The 23,098-nt window shown below is 39.5% G+C and overlaps 2 protein-coding genes across 3 annotated transcripts in view; one reads left to right on the forward strand and one right to left on the reverse strand.

The window, feature by feature from the left end:
• Positions 1–818: 818 nt before the first annotated feature.
• Positions 819–18,418, forward strand: mpo (myeloperoxidase). The gene is made up of 14 exons (XM_002935190.5): positions 819–841; positions 975–1,063; positions 5,002–5,095; positions 5,822–5,997; positions 6,842–6,962; positions 8,545–8,674; positions 9,658–9,864; positions 10,367–10,682; positions 10,869–11,029; positions 11,923–12,175; positions 13,886–14,056; positions 14,758–14,995; positions 16,695–16,906; positions 17,977–18,418. The coding sequence occupies exons 2-14, from the start codon at positions 988–990 to the stop codon at positions 17,997–17,999; spliced, it is 2,178 nt and encodes a 725-aa protein (XP_002935236.4). The 5' UTR covers positions 819–841; positions 975–987; the 3' UTR covers positions 18,000–18,418.
• Positions 18,419–19,795: 1,377 nt separating this feature from the next.
• Positions 19,796–23,098, reverse strand: part of gdpd1 (glycerophosphodiester phosphodiesterase domain containing 1) — a 51,060-nt gene continuing 47,757 nt past the window's right edge. Inside the window, exon 10 of one of the 2 annotated variants that reach the window (XM_018091286.2) lies at positions 19,796–22,943. In XM_018091286.2, coding sequence (XP_017946775.1) covers positions 22,809–22,943 — 135 coding nt within the window. In that variant the 3' untranslated portion in view covers positions 19,796–22,808. The remainder of the gene's footprint in view (positions 22,944–23,098) is intronic. The other variant, NM_001017323.2, reaches the window with a different exon arrangement.

Genomic DNA, 23,098 nt, shown 5'->3' on the forward strand with positions numbered 1-23,098 from the left:
TGGTAAATATACTGAATAATGTTTCTATCTAAAAGAGTTGAGTTAACTTGTTCAGCCGTTGGGTGTTTATTAGGCAATACCTTAAACTGAAAATGCAGAAACAAGGTATTTCTTCATTCAGCTCTTTACAAGGAATTCTCACAAAACATCAAGAATCACTTAAACAAACATGTATAACTGTCTCATAGTGACAGAAATTTCTCTTTAAAATGCATCTGCAAGAAAACCCAATTTCATGGATGAGGGTGACTTTTTATTTGTGGAGGCTACAAGTAGCAGGTTTTCCAATGGAGAACTTATAGATATGAATATATAACAGCTGATCTGTCTCCTTCATTATTCTCCACCTATAATTTTATGTAAGGTATTATGCATGAAGTATTTATACCCACAAATTAAGATTATAGTTGAATGCACTATACAGCTACGCTACCGAACAAATACCTCCATCTTTGATTTAAAAAAGTATAGTAAATAAAATTGTTCTTCATCTTCATACTATATACAGATCCCATACAATCAGTTTTTCATAGGAAATCCGTAAAAAGTTCCTTGAATGGATATCAGACACATATTCTATGTCAAGAACATGCAATGGAAGTTCTGAACGAAGTGTAACAAATATGGATTTTGGAAACTACATCTGTGTGTTTGCTTCATTGGTTTCCACCAATACCTTCAGACAGTAACATGATCTGCCTCTTTTCATTGGAACGTTGCCTCACATAGGTAGGAGAGGAGTTTCAGCAGCAGATCCCTCCCAGTGGGTGTCACATCCCTTGTCATGTTTGTCCATATAAAGTGGCCTTGCACTGAGCCTGTTACAAAGAGAAGTGGCAAGGTAAGACATTTTACTCATTGGGAATTCACTTATTACTCATTGCATTGTATATAGTTGCTACTATATTATTTTGCATCCTTGTGACAGCTTTGTAAGGGACCTAGATGATACATGGCTTTTTTTTTCTATGTAGGAACTACAAAAGGATGGCACCTCTGTACATCAGTTTTGGGTTCCTACTGATTCTTGGATCGGTGCATGTCAGTTTATCTTCCTTCTACGGTAAGCCATTTTACTGTCTGTAGTATTTCTTTAGTGTTCATTTGAGAGAAGCCAAGAAGCTCTTTCTAAATGGGAGGTCTAGGAGTCTTATCTGCAATGTGCTGAGGATTGCGGAATGACAGATAAAATAAACCCCTTTTCATAGGCAATGTCAGTGGTCACTTTAGCTTATCCTTTTTCTGTACAACTTTTTTGGTTTAGTCCATGCTGTATATTCATTGCTCTGCACTTAAGAGTAATGCAAATAAAGGCACAAAGATTCAAAACCTTTATCAGCCAGTGAGATGTTTGCGTGACCAGTACATTCTACCTACTGATTGATCATTAAGGGTTACTAAACCTAACCAGCAGCAAACTTTGCACATTTTACTACATTATCCCTGACTCTTAAGAGGTGGTTTCCAAACAGTGTGTGTGTGGGGGGGGGGAGGGTAGAGTTAATCAGAGTGAATTTGGAAGTCCTAGATGTAATGCCATGGATATCATTTGACTGTTCTGTTTCCTTTGCTTGCTGTGAGCAAGGGGGGGTACAACTAAATGTTGAATGGGCCAATGGGCCAAGACTTCAACCCAAAGAGTCTGAGAACCTTTTTTCTAATGCTGCATTTTAACGCTTTCTTGATTTGATTTGTAGCTACATCTGACTTTAAACAATCATCTTTCAGACATAGGGACACCCTCATTTTATTCAGAAAGAATAAATACATTAGCTTCTGTTTTTGCTGGTTGGAAAAAGCACAGTAAGAATGCTTATAATTTAAAACTTATGATGAGCAATGGATCATTGAATAGAAACATCTATAACATCCAATGCTTCCAATGAAGACCGAAATTCCCTTTTATGTATATGTACAGTTTTGCCAGGTGCTTGAAAAAGTCTGTAATAAATGAAGGTCTGCTTTAGCTTACACAGTTAATTGCAAGTATATTGTGTTCTTACTCTTCTGTCACCAAAAAAAAGTGACCAGCAGAGATGTCACCAAGGGATTAGACCTTCACGGCCAGTATGGTTTCTAGTACAGCATTAATGTTTACAGGGTAACCCTTTTGAAATAAAAAATAACAAAAGTGGTATAAAGGTGATACCTTTATTGGCTAACTAAGATAATCATAGCAAGCTTGAAAAAGGAACTAAAATGTTCTGAAAGCTTGCTATGATTATCTTAATTAGCCAATAAAGGTATCACCTTTATACCACTTTTGTTATTTTTTATTTCAAAAGGGTTACCCTGTAAACATTAATGCTGTACTAGAAACCATACTGGCCGTGAAGGTCTAATCCCTTGGTGACATAGTAACATAGTAACATAGTAACATAGTAACATAGTAACATAGTAAGTTGGGTTGAAAAAAGACATACGTCCATCAAGTTCAACCATAATGCCTATACCTAACCTGCCTAACTACAAGTTGATCCAGAGGAAGGCAAAAAACCCCATCTGAAGCCTCTCTAATTTGCCTCAGAGGGGAAAAAATTCCTTCCTGACTCCAAGATGGCAATCGGACCAGTCCCTGTATCAACTTGTACTAAGAGCTATCTCCCATAACCCTGTATTCCCTCACTTGTACTGAGAGCTATCTCCCCTACCCCTGTATTCCCTCACTTGTACTGAGAGCTATCTCCCATAACCCTGTATTCCCTCACTTGCTAAGAATCCATCCAGCCCCTTCTTAAAGCTATATAATGTATCAGCCAGTACGACTGATTCGGGGAGGGAATTCCACAACTTCACAGCTCTCACTGTAAAAAATCCTTTCCGAATATTTAAATGGAACCTCCCTTCTTCTAAACGGAGTGGGTGCCCTCGTGTCCGTTGGAAGGACCTACTGGTAAATAAAACATTAGAGAGGTTATTATATGATCCCCTTATATATTTATACATAGTTATCATGTCACCTCTTAAGCGCCTCTTCTCCAGTGTAAACAGACCCAACTTGGCCAGTCTTTCTTCATAACTGAGACTTTCCATACCCTTTACCAGCTTAGTTGCCCTTCTCTGGACCCTCTCTAGCTCAATAATGTCCCGTTTGAGCACTGGAGACCAAAACTGAACAGCATATTCTAGATGGGGCCTTACCAGTGCTCTGTAAAGGGGAAGAATAACCCCCTCCTCCCGTGAATCTATACCCCTTTTAATACAGCTCAGAACCTTGTTTGCCCTTGCAGCTGCTGCCTGGCATTGCTTGCTACAGCCAAGTTTATTATCTACAAGGACTCCAAGATCCTTCTCCATTATGGATTTGCCTAGTGCAGTCCCATTAAGGTTATACGGGGCTTGCATATTTTTACATCCCAGGTGCATGACCTTACATTTATCCACATTAAATCTCATCTGCCACTTAGCTGCCCAGATTGCCAGTTGGTCAAGATCCTGCTGCAGGGATGTCACATCCTGGATAGAATTGACTGGTCTGCAGAGTTTTGTGTCATCTGCAAACACTGATACATTACTCATAATACCCTCCCCTAAGTCATTTATGAACAAATTAAACAAAAGTGGACCCAGTACAGAACCCTGAGGGACCCCACTGAGAACCTTATTCCAAGTAGAGAATGTACCATTAACAACCACCCTCTGTACCCGATCCTGTAGCCAGTTTTCTATCCATGTGCAAACGACTTCACTAAGACCAATAGACCTTAGCTTAGAAAGCAGTCGTTTGTGGGAACGGTATCAAATGCTTTGGCAAAATCCAAATAGATTATATCTACTGCATCCCCACTGTCCAGCTTCTTACTTACCTCATCATAAAAAGCAATTAAATTGGTCTGACATGACCTGTCCTTCATAAAGCCATGCTGATTACTGCTCATAATGCCATTCTCCACTACATAATTTTGAATGTGATCCCTTAACAAGCCTTCAAATAACTTGCCCACCACGGATGTCAAACTTACAGGCCTATAATTGCCAGGCTGAGATCTTATTCCCTTTTTAAATATGGGAGTGACATTCGCCTTCTTCCAATCACTAGGGACCATACCTGATGAAAGAGAGTCTGAGAATATCAGAAACAAGGGCCACTGCAATTCTGCCCCTAGCTCTCTCAGTACCCGAGGGTGTATTCCATCTGGCCCAGGTGCCTTGTTTACATTTATCGTGTGTAACCCTTTAAGCACCATATCCTGTGCCAACCACTGTGTAGTTGGAGCTGAGGCAACAGTGAAGCTATTGGGTGAGACTTGGCCCACTGGCTCCTCTACTGTATACACAGAAGAAAAGAACTGGTTAAGCACATCTGCCTTTTCTGTATCCGCTGTAACCATATTGTTATTATAACTCAATGGGGCCACACCCTCAACCTGCATCTTTTTACTATTAATATACTTAAAAAACTTTTTGGGGTTAGTCTTGGCCTCGGCCGCGATGCGCTCCTCATTTTCTATCTTTGCCTTCCGGATTGCTGTTTTACAACACTTGTTATAGTGTTTATATTCATTAAACGCAGCTACTGTCCCCTCTGACTTATATTTCTTAAAAGCTTTCCTTTTTTTCCCTATTAACTTCTTTAAAAAGAAGTGACATCTCTGCTGGTCACCAAAAGGGTATCCCTGTAAACATTTTTGACTGGCTAACATGGTACATCACCTTTTCCTGCATCTCCTAGTACAGCATTACTGACACCACATCACTACTTTAGTACAGACACCACATCAGTACTAATAAATGTGCACCCTAGATTATTCAAAGGGCCTCTGGAACTTTTTTTTTTTAAAGGAGAACTAAAGCCTAACTAAATAAGTATGGCATTTCTAGCCATATTCATTTTTTGGAGTTTATTTCTTCTTTAAAGTTCAGGCTGGGTTTCAGGAATTGCAGTTCCATTTCCCTACAGCATCGTGCTATGCTAATGCATTGATTCACTTTAACATTAACATTCTACAGTGACTAAAATAGAAAATGCTTAATGTTAAATAGCATACTTTTATATTTTAGATGGCGTGGAAGAGCTGGACAATGATATAATTCTCAACTCGGTTCAGGAGGCAAAAAAGCTGGTGGATACTGCTTATAAACGCACCCGGGATGTGTAAGTTTATTTCCTATGAAGATTTTACAACAGACAGGCAGATTGCTTCACTATGAAGATAATTATGTTATTTTCCTTGTTTGCTGTTGTGCTATGGGATATTGTAATTGATTGAAATAAACACCTGCTGCAAAGTGAAGCAGACTAAAGCTGGCCATACACGCACCAATACTATCGTATGAAACCTCGTTTTGTACGATATTCGGTGCGTGTATGGCATGTCGGCGAGTCGACCGATATCGCAGGAAGCTGCTGATATTGGACGACTCGCCGATCGGCCAGGTTAGAAAATTTTGATCGGGCGCCATAGAAGGCGCCTGACCAAAATCTGCCATCAGGGCTGAATCGGCAGAAGGAGGTAGAAATCCTATTGTTTCTACCTCCTTATCTGCTGTTTCAGCCCTGACTGTGTGTGGCGGATCTGACGATGTTTCGTGCGACCGATGGTCGCACAAAACATCGTTAGATCGCCACGTGTATGGCCACCTTAAGTCATTAGAATGTGCCTGCAGTCACTTCATGGGCTCAATTCATATTGAGATAACTCAGATAGCAACTAATGGGTATCTTTCACCTGTGAGAGCATAGTTTGTTGTAGTTTAAAAACACCTTAGGGCTGCATCTTGGGAACCTTTTATTTTTTATAAAAGCTAGAAGATAATGTTGGGTTAAAATGAGTGAAAGTATTGTGAGATACCACAATAAATATTTTGTTTGTATTTTCAGCCTCAAGGCACGCCTAAAACAAAAAAATGTGCGTCCCTCTGATGTCATGGCGTTCTTTAAGCAACCGGTAGCCACCAGCAGAACCCACATCCGAGCTGCTGATTATATGGGCACCACACTTGAACTCCTTTCAGAGAAGATTCAGAGTGTTTATAGGAGACCATTCAACATAACAGGTACAAGTGAGAGACGGATACAAATATATGCAACATAAATGGCTGCCACATAAAGACAGGCAAGAGCAAGGTTTATGGGCAAGTGGTTTAGATATGTATTAAAAAAAAGTATTCTAGACAGACATAGCATCATATCTTATACGTTTTATAAGTATCTTATAAATGTAAGTAAGAGTAATATTACCTTTATAGAATAGACAGAGTCGCTGTGGTCCCCAGGTTGAGGGCTTGTTGCAGATTATAAATTAATTTGTAAAAACTTTCTATAGTAGCCTTCTGGTACCTTTATCTAGGGTCACTGCACCTTTACATTGTGTAGCAGAACTGCATTTAACATAGGGAAGAGCTACACAGGTATAGCGTTATGGCAATGAGACATCACATTGTCCTTGTTCCATTTATGGCCCCTTTTATCTGACCAGGCCTCAATGGTGTCATACTATGGCCCAGTCCATGCCTCTTTCTTACACACACATGTAATACAAAGAAGGCTAATGGGAGGTTATAAGCAAATTTGTTGCCAAAAGTAATTAATGTAATTAACTGTTTAGGCTGATGGTACATCAATGGTGTGAAAATATGATTGCTTCCAGAAAGTTTTGTATTATTTAAATGTTTGCCAACTTCAGCCTCAAATAAAAATATGTTCTATGACATTTTATTGGCCTTAATTGGAAATACTATGGTAACTGTTCTGCAGGACAAAATGATCCCAAAAATTCTTTAAATATTATGCAATTGTTATAAAAGATCTGTACTTTGTAATTACAATGAATTGTGAGTGGTTGTTGGTTGTCACTGGGTTGTATCACATTACATAGTAATTGATCTATGTATTCCACAGATGTACTGACTGCCAACCAGCTTGACACAATATATAAGGTTTCTGGATGTGCTTTCTTACATTTGTCAAGGCCTTGTCCCAATAGCCGATATCGCACCTTCACAGGGGAGTGTAACAACAGGTACGTAGTGACAAAGTAACTTTAATGTGTTAATCTGTACCCTTTGTGTGTGTGCAGCATTGGGAGTGATAAGGAAAAATATTTACATGTACATGTAGCACTGTCATTCTATGTTGGCATTGGGAGTGATAATTATAGCATAGTGATTGCTAGAGTGATGTCAAAGAAACTGTTCAACCTAAGTTTGATATTCACTGTCATTCATTATATGGCCAAAAGTATGTGGACATCTCCTGTAATTATTGGAATTGGTTACTTAAACCACATCCACCATTGGTGACACTGGTGACAGTGTTGGATTGGTACCTGAGTCCCACTGGAAGTCCTGACATTAAGGGGCCCCACGCATCCCCCACACACTCTGGCTGCCACCACTTCCCCAGCTATCACACTATGTAGATGGATGAGTGCAGGACACGGGCTCACTAGGATTTTTCCAGGTACCCTGGTGGACCACTCTGGCCCTGCTGGTGTCACTACATCATACATAACATTCTTGACAATTCTGTACATTCTATTTTCTGGCAATAGTTTGGGGAAGGCTGTTTAGGTTTTAACACAATAATGCCCACATGCAGAAAGCAGGACCGGTAGAGATTGTTAAAAATGGGACATTTACAGACATACACTGAGCCCTGATCTACTCCCAGCTGAACACCTGTGTGATAAACTGGAACCCAATACAAGGCAGGTCTGATTTGTAGACATCAGCACCCAACCTTTCATGAATCAATGGAATCAAATCCCACCAATGATGTTCCAACATGGAAAGCCTTTCTAAAGTGCAACGGGTAAACACTGTTTAACTGCCGGGAAAGAACCAACTCCATATTAATTCCCTTGGTTTTGGTTGAGATATTGGACAAGCAGGTGCCTGGATAATTTGGGCAATAGAGTGTATATAGGTTTGTTAGTTGATGCTTTTATTCGTTTCTTTTTATTCATTAATTGCCACTGATTATATGAATTAAAATATATTAAACTGAGAAACAAAGTGCATTTTCTCTGTGCTCCAAAATGAGATACTTTATTTTCCTGCCAACATGCACACTGATTAATTGGCACTTTTTAGTAAATAGCACTCAAGCTTCAGCATTTTAGAAATGGGGTGATGTCCTTTTGATGCACAATGTGCACACCATGAATAACAGCATTAAGCTGGCTATACACGCACTGATATTACTGGAGGAAACCTTATTTCTTACGATATTCAGTGTGTGTATGGCAGAACGACCTGGCAAAAGGCTCGGTCGTCTTGTCAATCGGCCAGGTTAAAAGATTCTGATCGGGAGCCATTGAACACACTCGAGCTAAATCTACGTTTAGGTCTGAATCGGAAGGTGGAGGTAGAATTTCTATTGTTTCTACCACTATATCTGATGATTCAGCCCTGAATGTTAAAGGGGGAAATGAACAATCTTTCCTGAGTCATTGGTCAGTACCCACAAGTACTCAGTATACAGTGTACATGGGCACAAGAACCTTTTATGTATGGCATCAATACATGCTTGGTTTTGCTTCCATATTTGCCTTGTCATTAATAGACCTAATCTATTGGATTGCAATCTATTTGTATTCTCAGGAGGTTTCCCAACTTTGGCGTCTCCAACAGGCCCTACACACGCCTGCTTCCAGCACAGTATGAGGACAGCAGATCCCTTCCCCGCGGGTGGACAGAGAATCGAAGGATCAATGGATTTATGTTGCCTCTAGTAATTTAATTAAATTCTTTGTCAGACAGTAACATCCATAATGTCCTGTAGGCAAGGGTGTAAAATTTGCACTGGCCCCTTTCCCCTTTGAACGATCGTCTCTTGTGCATCTCCTGGCAGCATCACTGCTGCGCTCACTACCTCCCAGCAAACCCTGCTTTATGCCAAATTAATCAGAATAATAACAAATGTAAAATATGCTGTGGACAAAATCTACTTTTCAGTTATACTTATAAGAGATAGTGATAAAGTGTTATCTTTCTTCCCATACCAGAGGCACACACACTTTGCTCTTGCTACAAAAGCATGATTTCATTGATATAACATTGTGCTACATTCAATATTTGGTGAGTGCTAGGAAGAGAAAGAAACAAAGAGAAGGGAAAGAAAAAGAATAGGAGAGTTATGTATTTAAAGGTGCAAAGCTAGCTACAGGTCTAATTACCCATAGCAACTAATCAGCAAATCACATTTACAGGATAGCAAGCAATTCATTGGTTGTTATGGGTAACTAGCCCTGAGCAAAAAAACAGAAAAAACAAAAAATAAAGAAATAGATCAACAGAAGGGAAAGCGATAACTATGCAGCGCTGCCTCAGGGGTCCTAGCCACCTGAGGCAGCCAAGTTGATGCTGTCCCCCTTGCTCCCCCCATGCTTAGCTTTTATGCATCACAGGGGGCCACATCTCTAGTGATGAGAGTGCAATAGCACTCTCTGCACTAGAAGAGCTGGAATTCCGATTTAAAAATCAGAATTTCAGCTCTTTAAGTTACCGGGAGTGGCTTTATGCTGCACTGACGTGCCTGAGGCTAGTTTCACAATGATGGGAAGAGAAAAGACTCCAACGCTTAAACCCCTATATTTATGGCACACTGATTAGTTTTTAAAGCTTCTTCTAAATGTAAGTGCTTAGAAAAATATAGTACACGTACAGTAGGAGAGTTAAGTTTCAATACATGTAACTGTGCTATGTCTTCTTCAGGCACGGGCTGTATCCAACCAGATTTTGCAATTTCCTGAAAGGGAACAGACCCTGGACAACCAACGCTCCCTCATGTTTATGCAGTGGGGTCAGTGGATTGATCATGATGTTGACTTGGCACCTGAAACACCTGCAAGGTCAAGCTTCTTGAAGGGAATAGACTGTGACCACAGTTGTGCAAAGGAGCTGCCCTGCTTTCCTTTACGGGTAAATGTCTTGGACTGAAATATTTTCTTTGCTAAATCTCTCAGACTGAACTTTGCAGTTTGTTAGTTTAACCCATACCATGCTATCATTTTCCCACTGCAGTTGGTATCAGGTAAATTGTCAATTACAGAATAAGAGAGGACATGATGCATAAGCACCTTGCCAGGTGGTTTGCTTCTCAGGTGCCAAGGGTGCACCATGCCAAGGGTGCAGAGTACCCCTGTGCAGGTTCTACTCTCTGAGCTTAGAGGTAAAGGAAGAATGTCACACTAGATGTACCAAGAAGCAAAAAGAGGGTGGCTAAGATAGGGCTTCTAGCCATGGGAGCACAGCTCTTTATTGGTTAGGCAGCTACAGTAACCCAGAAGCATTTGGGTACCACTTTTTTATCAAAGGGATTCACCATTGAGTTAACTTTTAGTATGATGTAGAGAATAATATTTTGAGACAATTTGCAATTGGTTTTCATGTTTTATTATTTTAAATGATCACTGTTTTACAGATTCCACCAAATGATCCACGGATCCAAAATCGAAGTGACTGTATCCCACTCTTCCGCTCTTCTCCAGCTTGTGTGCCAGGACCTGTGCTAGAACAAATCAATGTTCTCACCTCTTATGTTGATGCCAGCCAGGTGTATGGAAGCACCAATGACTTAGCCAGAATGCTTCGTAACAACACTGCCGGGCAGCTGGGCCTAATGGCTGTTAATACCAGGTTTACTGATGGCGGCCTTCCCTACCTGCCCTTTAGCACAATGAAAGAAGACTTCTGTGTTTTGACAAATGAGACATCAGGTTTACCCTGCTTTTTGGCTGGTGAGTGCATAGTTGGAATTGTGTTGGTATTCTCACTTCCTTACATGATTCTATTCGAGAACAAGTGATAGCAATTTTTCTCATGAATTACCAGTAATGAATTTGGGTATCTAACCCACTGTTTAGGAACTTGATTTATTATTTATTTTGGAAAAAAAATTTGCTAGGTTCACCTATCTCTTGCAGGGGACGCCCGTGTCAGTGAGCAGCCTGGCCTGACTGCATTCCATACCATTTTTGTGAGAGAACACAATCGCATAGCCAGAGAGTTACGCAGAATAAACCCCAACTGGACAGGGGAGATCATATTCCAGGAAGCGCGGAAAATTGTTGGGGCAGTTGAGCAGGTGAAATGTTTTCGATTAATGCAGAGACTAACATTCTCATAGTTTATGTCCTGAGCAGGAAGACTTACCAAAGTACTAGAGCATCTCCCATTGGACCCAGGCCCTAGTGAGCCCTAGCCAGGGAGAATTCCCATCATCCTGGCCTTATTTCTGCTGTGGGCCTATATAATAACCAATGCCGTTTGGCACTCAATAATATGAGAGTAAACCTATGGTGCTGGGTTCTCTTGCAGGACCTAGGAGGCCTAGTTCAAAATGTGAAAGGACACATAAATGATTTTAACCTCCTGTTACCTAACATGCAGCCCTTTTACATGCATTCATATAGAAGAACTTTACCAAAACTTTTAGAACAATGTAGACAGAATAATTAATGAGAACTTGCAGCCGGTTGCATGTGTGTTTTTTTATTTATTAAAACATAAATATTGAAAGACATATTTATTACAGTTAAACGACTTTCCAGTTTGGCCTTTGGTACTGCTGCCTAGTTGCTAGGGTCACTGATTGTAGCTGAAATACTGGCGGGGCAGGTCTGACAGACTGGGAGATGAATATAGCAGGACCTGAATAAATAAGTACAAATAATAACAAAACTTGTCTTCACTGTTAATGTGCCTTCTAGTTGCTGCAATCGAAAGGTAAAGCCAAATAATACTTTTGAGGATACAGACATAGGAAATCATTGGCATCAACCCCCATTGCACCAAGAATATCTACAATAGTAATTTATTGCTCTCCCCAAGTCTCACCCTAACTGATCTTCCAGTGGTGCTTTCATACCATTACTGTATTACTGCACATCTATGTTGTAAATGTAATTTGTTTTTGTCAATGGTATATTTTGCCTTTAATGCCTCTTTCTTAATAAACGCCATATTTTGCTTTGATAGAAAATAAATTACAAGGATTATTTACCGCTGCTACTTGGTTCTTCAATGCCTCGAGTGCTTCCACGCTACACTACTTACAATGACTCAGTGAACCCTGGAGCTTCCAATGTTTTCAGCCTGGTCTTTCGCATGGGCCACACAATGATCCAGCCCTTTATCTTCAGGCTGGTAGATGGTTACAGAGCCTCGTCGTCCCTTCCTCCAGTCCCTCTGCACCTTACCTTCTTCAATACATGGCGAGTCATTCTCGAAGGTAACAGCTCCTGAGCAGGATCCTCTAACCTCAGTTATCTTAATAGGCATGTTTGGGTGAATCAGTTTTCTCTTAAAAAGTAGGTGTGACCAGTCTTTAATGTGAATATTAAAAAATCACACTTAAAGGGGATGTAACTTTCCTACATATATAACTTTTTCAGTTGTTTTTAAGTAATTTGCAAATGTATTTCCTGTTTAAAGCAGTTCTGCTGGTTCTGAATCCTGAAACAATGTAGCTGATTAACAGACCTAGAACACGACCATGAGAAAAAACCTATCTCCTAATTGTATTCCCAATTTCCCATTGTCTTCTGCAGTACGCCATGAGATAAGTTTCTCTCACTGAATGGAATATGGTCCAACTTTTAAGAGTCAGGACTAGAAATGAGTGCAGAGAACAAGAATATAGAGAAATACTGCTTTCAGTAACATGAATGTACATCTACTGAAATAGACAAATTAACTTTCTCATCAATCAGCCAGTTATTTTTTCCATTTAATTTAACAAAAATAAATATTTAGCCCAATTTAGCCAGTTTTAGTATGGCAGCATCTTTATGAGTTATACCTTCAGAGTACGCAGGAGCTGGCATATTGTATGCCTCCGCTAAGGTATTCTATATAGGGGACTGTAACAACTCTGCCATATTTATTAGCATGGGTTGGTGGTGTTTATGCATTCTATGAAGAGGTTTTGAAGCATGTAATTGAGCTGGACCCACTGACATATAGTAATGCCAATAATCTGAGAAACAGTTTTCTGTGCTATCAATATATTCATGTGCTGCTTTGCCCTGGGCCGGAGGAATGCACGATGTGTAAATTATTGTTCACTTTGTTATATAAATCAAGTTATCATGCCATAAATAATAACATATGAGGAGAATGTGGCACACTGTACACCACTGACTTTCACAAATCAAATACAGATATTAGATCTATTATCCAGAATGCTTGAAAATGGGGCTTAAAATGAACCCTTTTGGGAGATGGCCTTCCTGTAATTCAGAGGTTTCTGGATAATGGGTTAACGGATGAGGGATGCCATATTTGTACAAAGTACACAGTCATACTATATTGTCCCCAGTTTTTGCAAAGTTCTGCTAAATATTCAACATAACATTTATTAAAGTGGTGTTGTGTGTATGGCATAACAACAGCAATATATTTAGATTTTTTTCTTACAATTATCCAATGATTACTGTGAAAGTTATGGCTTTTATAAGGAAAGGTGTCAAGGACAAAGCACTGCTTATGAAACTGCCTAAGAAGGTATGGCGTCACAGAAATCACTGTCTGAATACCCATTGTTTTCACCATTTCAGTCTTTGGGGCCCTCAACAGAATTCATTTATAGAGAGGGTGTTATAAGAAAACTGCAACAGCAGAGTAACAAAACCAGCATGATTTTTAAAATACAAGGACGAATTACTAAAGGAACAGAAAACTGAACTGAATTATTTATGTGTGTATAATAAGAAAATTCTGGTATTATTGTGATAGCTATGAGTCAAGAAAAGTCATTATGGTTGAGTTATCTAAGTTATTATGATGATCATATAGGCAGGGCACAGTTTAAAGACAAAGAGTAAAGGAGATTATAGGATCTGTAAAGTAGAACAGAAAACAGTTTATTAATATCAGATATCTATGGAACGACATTTTACCCCATCCTTGTGACATTTTCTATCTCATGTAACTGCTATAGGTGGTGTTGACCCTCTCCTTCGTGGGCTTATCGCCAATAAAGCAAAGCTGAATACACAAACCCAGATTTTGGTGACTCAGTTAACGGATCATCTTTTTGAGCTGTTCAAGCGTCTCGGTCTTGATCTTGGCGCAATCAACATGCAGCGCGGGCGCGATCATGGACTGCCAGGTAAAGGGTGGGACACACCTATAGCACAAGTAGTGGCACAATATAAGAATATATTTCAAACCCTTACTGTTTGCCCTGCAAAAAACAGGTACAGGAATATAATCCCTTTTATTCATATTTCATGATGCTAATGTTTTGCTGGGGAATTCTTCCTACAGATATTGCTAAACAGTATTTTTAGTACAGTATGGATTAGAAATGTAATTTGCTTGATATTTCAGATTTTTAATTGGTTAGTCATTTGGGCATGTTCAAAAATCTTACCGTTAAAGACTCAGAAAGAAAGAGAAATAATAATTTTAATAAAAGGGTTAGCCTGTGCATTAATCTGCCCCTGTGCCTGCTGATACCACATATCTGCCAGTGCATGGTACATTATAGAGGGAGTGAGGAGCAGCTGCAGCTCCTTCCTGCTGTTCCAGTAGTTCCAGGGTTTGGCCCAAATGAGCAGAGCAATAGAAAGGCAGCCATGCTGTTTATTACCCTGCAGGCTGATCAGTTGGATATTGTGCCTATTTGGCCGTTCTACGACTGCCTTTACTACCAAAACTATGTGCTTTGCAGCTACTTGTGCTAGACAGCTAGGAAAAGGACCTGGGTATAGAAAGGAAAGGGTGTAGACAAAGGGCTATTTTCTCTGTGGGCTTTCAGTGTTCCCATAGTGATTGCTACTTTTCACTTTCTCTGATATACCAATTTAGGATACAATGCATTTAGAAGATTATGTGGGCTTTCTCAGCCACGCAATGAATCTGAACTGGCTGCTGTGCTGAGAAACAATCAACTGGCCCAGAAACTGATATCCCTTTATGGGACACCTGATAATATTGACATCTGGATGGGGGCTGTTGCTGAGCCATTGATTACCAATGGCAGAGTGGGAGAACTGCTGGCTTGTTTGATTGGGGACCAGTTCCGTAGGACCCGTGATGGAGACAGGTAATATATATTATAAATATAAGTTATAGATGAAGTGCTTCTACATTTTTACAGTAGTTTTTTTGTGTATTATGTCCTTATTATCAATATTATTTATTGTATTATCCTTTATTTACATAGCACTTGTATGCGGACCCTTGCAGAGGTTAGTTATCATTCATAGAGGTTAGTCCCTGTCCCAGTGTAGCTTACAATCTCTAGAGATAGTGATTAGGATCAATCCTAGGACCCTGCAAGGAAGCCATGATAAGCACTCCTCCACTGTCTAAAGCTGGCCATACACGTGGCGATCTGACAATGTTTCGTGCGACCATCGGTCGCACGAAACATCGTCAGATCCGCCACACACCATTCAGGGCTGAATCGGCAGGTAAGGAGGTAGAAACAATAGGATTTCTACCTCCTTCTGCCGATTCAGCGCTGAAGGGAGATTTTGGTCAGGTGCCTTCTATGGCGCCCGATCAAAATTTTCAAACAGGTCCGATCGGCGAGTCGGACGATATCAGCAGCTTCCTGTGATATCAGTCGACTCGCCGACATACCATACACGTACCGAATATCGTACGAAACGATATTATCGGTGCGTGTATGGCCACCTTAAGGCACAAATAGGGATTGTTTAAAGGGGACTTCCACAACAGTGTTCCCAAAAGACAGCAAGACTATAACTCTGGGCAATATTTGGTATTTTATCCAGTGTTAAAGCATGTTGGGAGCTGTAGTCTAGCAACCTTAAAGGGGTGGTTCACCATCAGGTTAACTTTTAGTATGTTATAGAACGGCCTATTTTTAGCAAGTTTGAAGCTTGTCTTCACTTTTTATAGTTTTTAAATTAGTTGCTTTCCTCTTCTGACTATTTATAGCTTTCAAATAGGTGTCACTGACCCCTTCAGCCAAACACTGCTCCTCTGAGGCTACAATTGTATTGTTACTGTTAAGTTGCATTACTTATATTCCTATTTAGGCCCCCACTCTATTCATATTCCTGCCTCCTTCCAAACCACTGGACCCTAGCAACCAGATAACTGCTGAAATTCCAAACTGGAGAGCTGTTGAACAAAAAGCCAAATAATTCAAAAAACACAAATAATAAAAAATGAAGCCCAATTGCAAATTGTCTCAGGATAGCACTCTCTACATTATACTAAAAGTTTATCAACAATGCCTAGTTAAACTGTTTCAGGTGCTTATATCCAGGTCCAGGAGCAAACTGCTGCTTGTACACTTGACACTTGATTTCATATGATTGTTGTAGAAGGCCTTAATTCAAATGTACAATATGGATTGTGGCATTTGGTGCACACCCCTGCTTATATTATTGATATTCATACAACTATAACAATTGACCAATTGACTGAACTGATTAATGCACATATGGATGTGTATACATATAATAAAACAAAAGGACTCAGCACTGCACAGGACTTGATAAACAAATAATTCTTTCATTTGCAAAATCAGAGAAAATGGAGAGAGGTCTTAATATGTCACTGAAATGACATTTCGGTCACATATTTTTTTATTTGTCACATTTTTTTTTTGTTTTGTTTTCTATACCATTTAACTCCTTACCGGGCACACAGGCATTTCTTGTTTTCTGGAGTGTTCCCTCCTCCTATTATGGTATATATATTTGTTGTTTTTTTGATGTGTGAGCCTTAAAAAGCATTTTAACTGATATTTTCACTTCTTCATTTAGATTCTATTATGAAAGGGCCTCTGTATTCACACCAGCTCAGCTGAGATCAATAGAAAGAGCTTCCCTTGCACGTATTGTCTGTGACAACACAAGGATCACAGAGGTCCCCCGAGATGTATTCAAGGCTAACAACTATCCAGCCAATTTTGTGCGCTGCTCATCGATTCCAGCTCTGGATTTGTCCCCATGGAGGAGAAGGAGAGGCGGAGAAGGTATGTTCAATCGAACATGAAACCCTAGAGAGAGGGCAGTTAGTTCAGTAGCTGCCCTCAGCGGTGGAACTATTACTTAGATCCTGATATATTAGTTCTAACAATTCACACATAAAACATCATCTATAATTTCCATTTGCAAGTAAAGAAAATCTCCCCACTGGAGCATTTTCCCATTCAAGGTGAAGAACATTTCAGCTGTCTCTAGACTTGGGTGCATAGTCTGCCATTGTAAGCTGCCATACAGTCCCCATAGTTCCAGAGTTATTGCAGCCAGAATTGTGCACCTGCACTTGCTATGCTAGAATACAGGTTCAACAAGCAATAAAGGCTTCCAATCCCAGCCCCCTGCCGGCGGTGGAGTTGTAGAGGATAGGGGGACGCCAGTTTCTATGCTTTCAGCATATTTGTACAGACTGTATAATGCATATGCATCAGTTTGGTGTTGAGGGACCATGACAGTGCCAGATATAAATCCAGTGCTGCCTAGCGTTTCTGCAGTTAATACTAAATGAGACCAACTAAGGTCATAGCTAAATTCTCAATTTTAATGAATTAATAAGGCTTATTTACAGCCATGGTTGCACAAATCTGGATACAGACACCCTTTAATGGCCATGGCAGACAGAGAGATTTGTCACAAGTGGTAAATCTGTGCTACCGCAGGCGACAAATCTCCTGAAAAAGACTTCACTTACCTTTAGATTGCTGCAAGAAACACACATTACCAGTAAAAGGCAATTTCCTGCAATGAAGCCAGATCACTGCGAGTTATTACGCTATCCCATATTCAGCAAGTACTATTGCACGCTTTTAGCTGCAACTTTGGAAAATGCAGCACCCCACCTAAAGCAGTAATGACATTGGAATTGTTAGGAAAAATGCTGCATTCTGGGTAACAAATATATGCAACCAGTGCTCTCAGACCACAACGGAATACGTTCTAGAATAATTTCTATGTTAATCAGTAAAAATTTTCACCTCAATAATACATTTCAGGAAGCAGCATATTTATTTATCTGTACATAACTTGCTTTAAATGATATATGTATTTTTTTTTCTATTAACAGAACTGGAAGACCCTCCCATGTAGGCAGCAGAAGGCAATTTATGGCTGGGTGCCATTCTCTTTTTTTATCGCCTCTGTGTACTTTCCGCATATCTGTAGGTTTGTCATAAACATCAAAGCATATAAGCATTGTTCTGCAATATTAATATCAAACTATAATCTGTGTGTTTGCACTTATTAAATTACCCCAAAGGTAAAATCTTTCCTTCTATGCAGAGATCTGTGGTGTTCTGTAGCTATGTAAATAGTAAAATTATCAGGCAGTTCCTAGAACATAAGGGGTCATTTACGTCGCAGATGCAGCTTGTGCGTTTCCACTTCGAAACCAGACAGGAGCTCCAGGGTTGATTTGTTTATTGATGGATATTGTGATTTTTTTTACAAATACAATACTGTTGCTGCACAATAACCTGGTAAATAAAAATGTTTATGTAACTATAGTACAACCCTGGTATATCTTTTTCTAGAGTGCAGGGTTTGTATGTGGGTTTCTATCGTATACTGTATATAATCCTCTGTTGGGGGGATTTTGGAAACTTTAGCACCTAAATTTATGTTTTGTTGTTTTTGTAAAGGGCAAGTATATCTTAGCCTGGAGTGCCCTCCATTATTCTAAATTTTGGAGCTCAGGCGCAGACGTCACTTGCATGGCAAAAACCAGAACTGACGCCAGACAGAGTATGAAGAAATTCTGCGCAGCTGTGCCTGATTGGCAACCAAATGTGTGCACAGTTGCATATTGACGAATAAAACATATTTGCACCAGACACAGTGCAAGTGCATCAGAAGCAGGGTAGTAGCATCTAATTCAAAGCCTGCATTGTGCCCAAAATGACATGCATTTTTGGAAAAGGATGCATTGTGGGAAAAATTGGCAATGGTGCTAAAATTGCACATTATGGCTCTCTCTTGCCCTCCCCACGATGTAATAGTTAGAACTTGTAGTTAAAATGGAGTTGCTGGTGGTTATCATTTTCCATTTTTGATTCAAAATTTAAAAGCGATACAATGCTATACAAAGCAGTGTAGTCTGCAGCAAGCATGTGAATGAGCCACTAATTAGCCATGCAGTATGTGGCTTTTTACATGTATCCAGTATTAAGGTGATAAGGTGGCAACCTTAGGTACCATTGGTGCAGTTGGCCTTGGGCAAGACAGTGTTGGAGGAACATGATGCTTTTTCAGCTGAAAATACCCTAAAACCCCAGTGTTTGGTTAGTGACTACTAACACCAGCTTGTAGTGCAGAATGCTAATATCAGGTTGCTAGGGCACCCCGTCGGCTGGGCCCGGCACTGCTGAAGGTCTCTAAACTATGCTTTGGAACAGGAAAGGCACAGAGTCCCCCTAACTGCTCCCTAACTCAGACACACTTATTTGTATGATATCTGAATACCCTCCTTCTGGTTATGTTGGTACGAATAACAAGAATATAAAATAAATATTATGTATGCGTGTACACACTATAGGCAAATGTATCAAAATGTAAAATAAGAGTTTACCACAGAAAAACTCACCCACTTTCAGTTCATTCCTGTGGGATTTTTAGAAGCGTATTAATCAAATTTTACCCACTGAGAAATACACTTATAGGAATGAATAGGAAGTGGGTGAGTTTTTCTGTGGTGAGCTTTAGTCTCAAATTTGATAAATCTGCCACTTTATGTTATAAAGTACATCAGTTATAGCTACAAAAGTTATTTAGTTTTTCAGTTATTATCCCCTCGAAAATGAAAATGATATTTATACAGAGAAGGATAAAGTGTTCAACAAGTAACTGACGGTTGTTGACAAGAATGACAGTAAAAGAATTTAGCAATATCTTTTTAAAAAAAAACCAAAAAACTTTTATTTATTTTCATTTTTTTCTGAAATCAGCAATATTAAGCAATTTCAGTTTCATTCTAGATTCTTTAAAATGCCCTAAGGATGCAAAACCAAGGGATTATCCCACACTTGTTCGCAGATTTAAAAAAGAAAAACAAAACAAAATCACAAGTTTTATTCATTAAACATTAAAGCCTTGTTTGGAAAATTAGAAAATATTTGCGTTCTGTGCAAATCAATAAATGCCCGTAAGCACCTTCATTCGCATGCATGATAGCTCCCACATAAACAGTTTTTATAACTAGCAGGACTGAGGCAAGAGCCTATGGCCTAACAAAGGTTAGCAGCTCAGTAATTCTCAGTACTTTAGTAAAATGGCTGTGAAAGCCTAGAACAAACTTCCAGTGCAGATAAGAACCTATAAAGGTTGGGGCCCACATGCAGCCCCCCATTTTTCGCTGGACCCCAGCTCATCCAATGGAGTCTCTGTGCTTTCAAAGGATCCTGCCTATGGACATGTAAATGATGCTGAACATCTCTAGCCTATAAATGCTCTTGTGATTATTAAAGTCCATGAAATAGCAGAATGAAAACAGTTTGACTATAGTCTCAATATACAAATATGCCATTATTTCAGGCTTTCATACACTCATATAGTTGTACATATATTTAATTAGGATTATATTAGTGAAACTGATAAAAACAATGTGTCAAACTAAACATCTTAAGATGTATAAATAAGATATATAAATGCTATTTGCCATGAATATTCACATTTTGCATAGATATGTTGCCCTTAAGCATCCCCCCCATCCACCCTGTTCTTTTTCTGTTTAGAGCCCCAATATCAGGGGCACCTACCCTGGGCTTGCACACTCTGGGAACCCCTTAAAGCAGCAGTTGTACTTACTGAGAGTGATAGGCGCACGCATAGCAGGGCAAAATGGTATCAGAAAGCAGCACCCCCAACTACAGTAAAGACAGCCATAGCCATAATAATGCCTTTTTTTCACATACAGGTAAAACCTATGGGTTTATGACTAGATTTGTGGGAAAGAAAATGGTGCAAGTGCCCAGGCCTGGATATGTGGGAGCCACAAAGGCCTGGGCCTAGGGTGGCAGGAATTCAGGGGCAGCATGCCACCCACTCACATCTAATTCGGTTCTGAAAACACTTGGGAGGTGCAGGAGACTGGATAGTTCTATAAATCTCCAGTGCTACGGACCTGACAAGGAAGAACTTGCGCGTGCACACATTCCCACGAATAGGGGAGGGCAAGGAGCGATGCCGGCCTACGGGCACCCGTTATTGTTTATAAACACAGGCCTGCAAGTGCCCATAATTAACAGCCAGTGGAAGAGACATTTAGAGACTTGGTTATAAAAAAAAAAAAAAAACCACTATAAAAAGCTGATTAAGGAAATCACACACAATCTAAAGATCTGACTAGGATCCAAGGGGCCTCTCACTGTTCTGTAGCCATAGAGAAGTATGGGATCTCTTATGTGCAAATCTCATATTCAGAAAGCTTTGAATTACTGGAAGGCCATTTCCCTAAAAGCAAATATTTAAAACTTTTAAAGGATTTCCTTTTACTCTGTAATAATAAAACAGTATCTTGTACTTAACAGTAACTAAGCTGCATGATTTTGGGGGCAACACAATCCTGTTGGGTTATCGAAAGAGCCCTTATTCAGAAATCCCTCAAGCATTCCGGATAATACATCCTATACCTGTATCCAAAATGTCTCCTGGGATTTCTCTTCATGTTTACACTGACTATTCATGTCATACTGTACATTGTATAGACATAAAATCACAAATGCCCTTTACTTTCACTTTCTCAGTATTACTGGCCTGAAATAGTTTCATATAACTACACAGCTCAAAAGTAAGATCATTATTTAAGGGGATTTTCATGTTAAAATAAATACAATATTATTATGCTGTGGTCAGTAGTATTATTGATTATTCTATTTTAATTTAATTTTTTTTGTTTGTTTTGTTACTTTCAAGTTAGGTTTTACAGCCATCTTACAGCTGGGATCACTGATCCTATTAAGCAGTAACTAGTTTTGAATGTCAGACTGAGAATGAGTAGAGGAGGTGAGATTAAGGATAAGTAATAAGTATAATAATAAAAGTTTAGAATGGCAATCAATTACCCTAGTAACCAAATATAAATTAACTCCCCCTAGTGCTCAGGTCTCAGTCCCAGGTCTGTTCCAAAGGAGGTTTCCCAACTGGCCCTGGGGCAGTTCAACCAAATTCCCAGCATAGTTTATACAAGGAAAGGGTGCAAATAGATTTCTCCACCTAGTATCAGGGGTGGATATCCTGGGAGCCTGGACCATAAGAGCCCAGTGTTGGTGAGAGCCCCGTACAATTTCTGTCTCCTATGGGTAATAGTACATGATCCATATTGCCTAATCTTTGTTATACCACAATGATCTTACATTTGCCTCCTCACTGTTGTACTGAGGAAATACCTCATTCCTTCTTATATATGTTATGTTTAGAGTCACAGTTCCGCAGGCTCAAACCCTTCCTCCTCAAGGACTCAGCTGAGAGAGAGGGTCGTAATGTACCAGTTTTACTAGTCAGCAGCAGTGTAAAAGACAGGAGCTCATTCAACTCCCCATTTCTACCCATTACAGAATCTGATCATATACATTAAAGTGAAGGGAGAATTTCACAATTGAAGCAGAAAGTAAAACAAAAATAAAAGTAGGGGCAATTAAATACTGCATAAAGTTCCCATTAGACTGTATTTATATATCAGTTTCTCTCAGTCCTTAAATATACAGTACTGTGGTTTAGTCCATATTCTCATTACCTATTTACAAATGTAAACTATACAAGATCTTGTTACATACATATGTATAGGTACCTAAGTATTCTCTACATTACTACATTGCCAAGTGTGAGGTATGAAGATGTACAGTATAGACGGATGATTGGCGCTGCTCATTCCTGGAGGCTGTGATGTAACTGAGAAGTAGCTACCTAATGGGAATGGAAATGGGAATGCTTTTCCAAAAACTCCTTCAGCCTGGTGGGATAGTCTGTCATTATGCCGGTAGCACCCAAATCAAACGCTCTTTTGTATTCCTCGTCATTGTTTAACACCCATATGTACACCTGCACAGAAAAAAACACTGGTATTAACGAATATACATTTAATGTAATTAACAGATTTTTATAATAGATATTTACAGAATTTAACAAAGCCTAAAAACATTCTCAATACCAATGGATTCATTTAAATATTTAATTGTTTGGGCTGTTTCCTAAAC

This window comes from Xenopus tropicalis, chromosome 2 (genome assembly GCF_000004195.4).
Source record: "Xenopus tropicalis strain Nigerian chromosome 2, UCB_Xtro_10.0, whole genome shotgun sequence".
Classification (NCBI taxonomy): Eukaryota; Metazoa; Chordata; class Amphibia; order Anura; family Pipidae; genus Xenopus; species Xenopus tropicalis.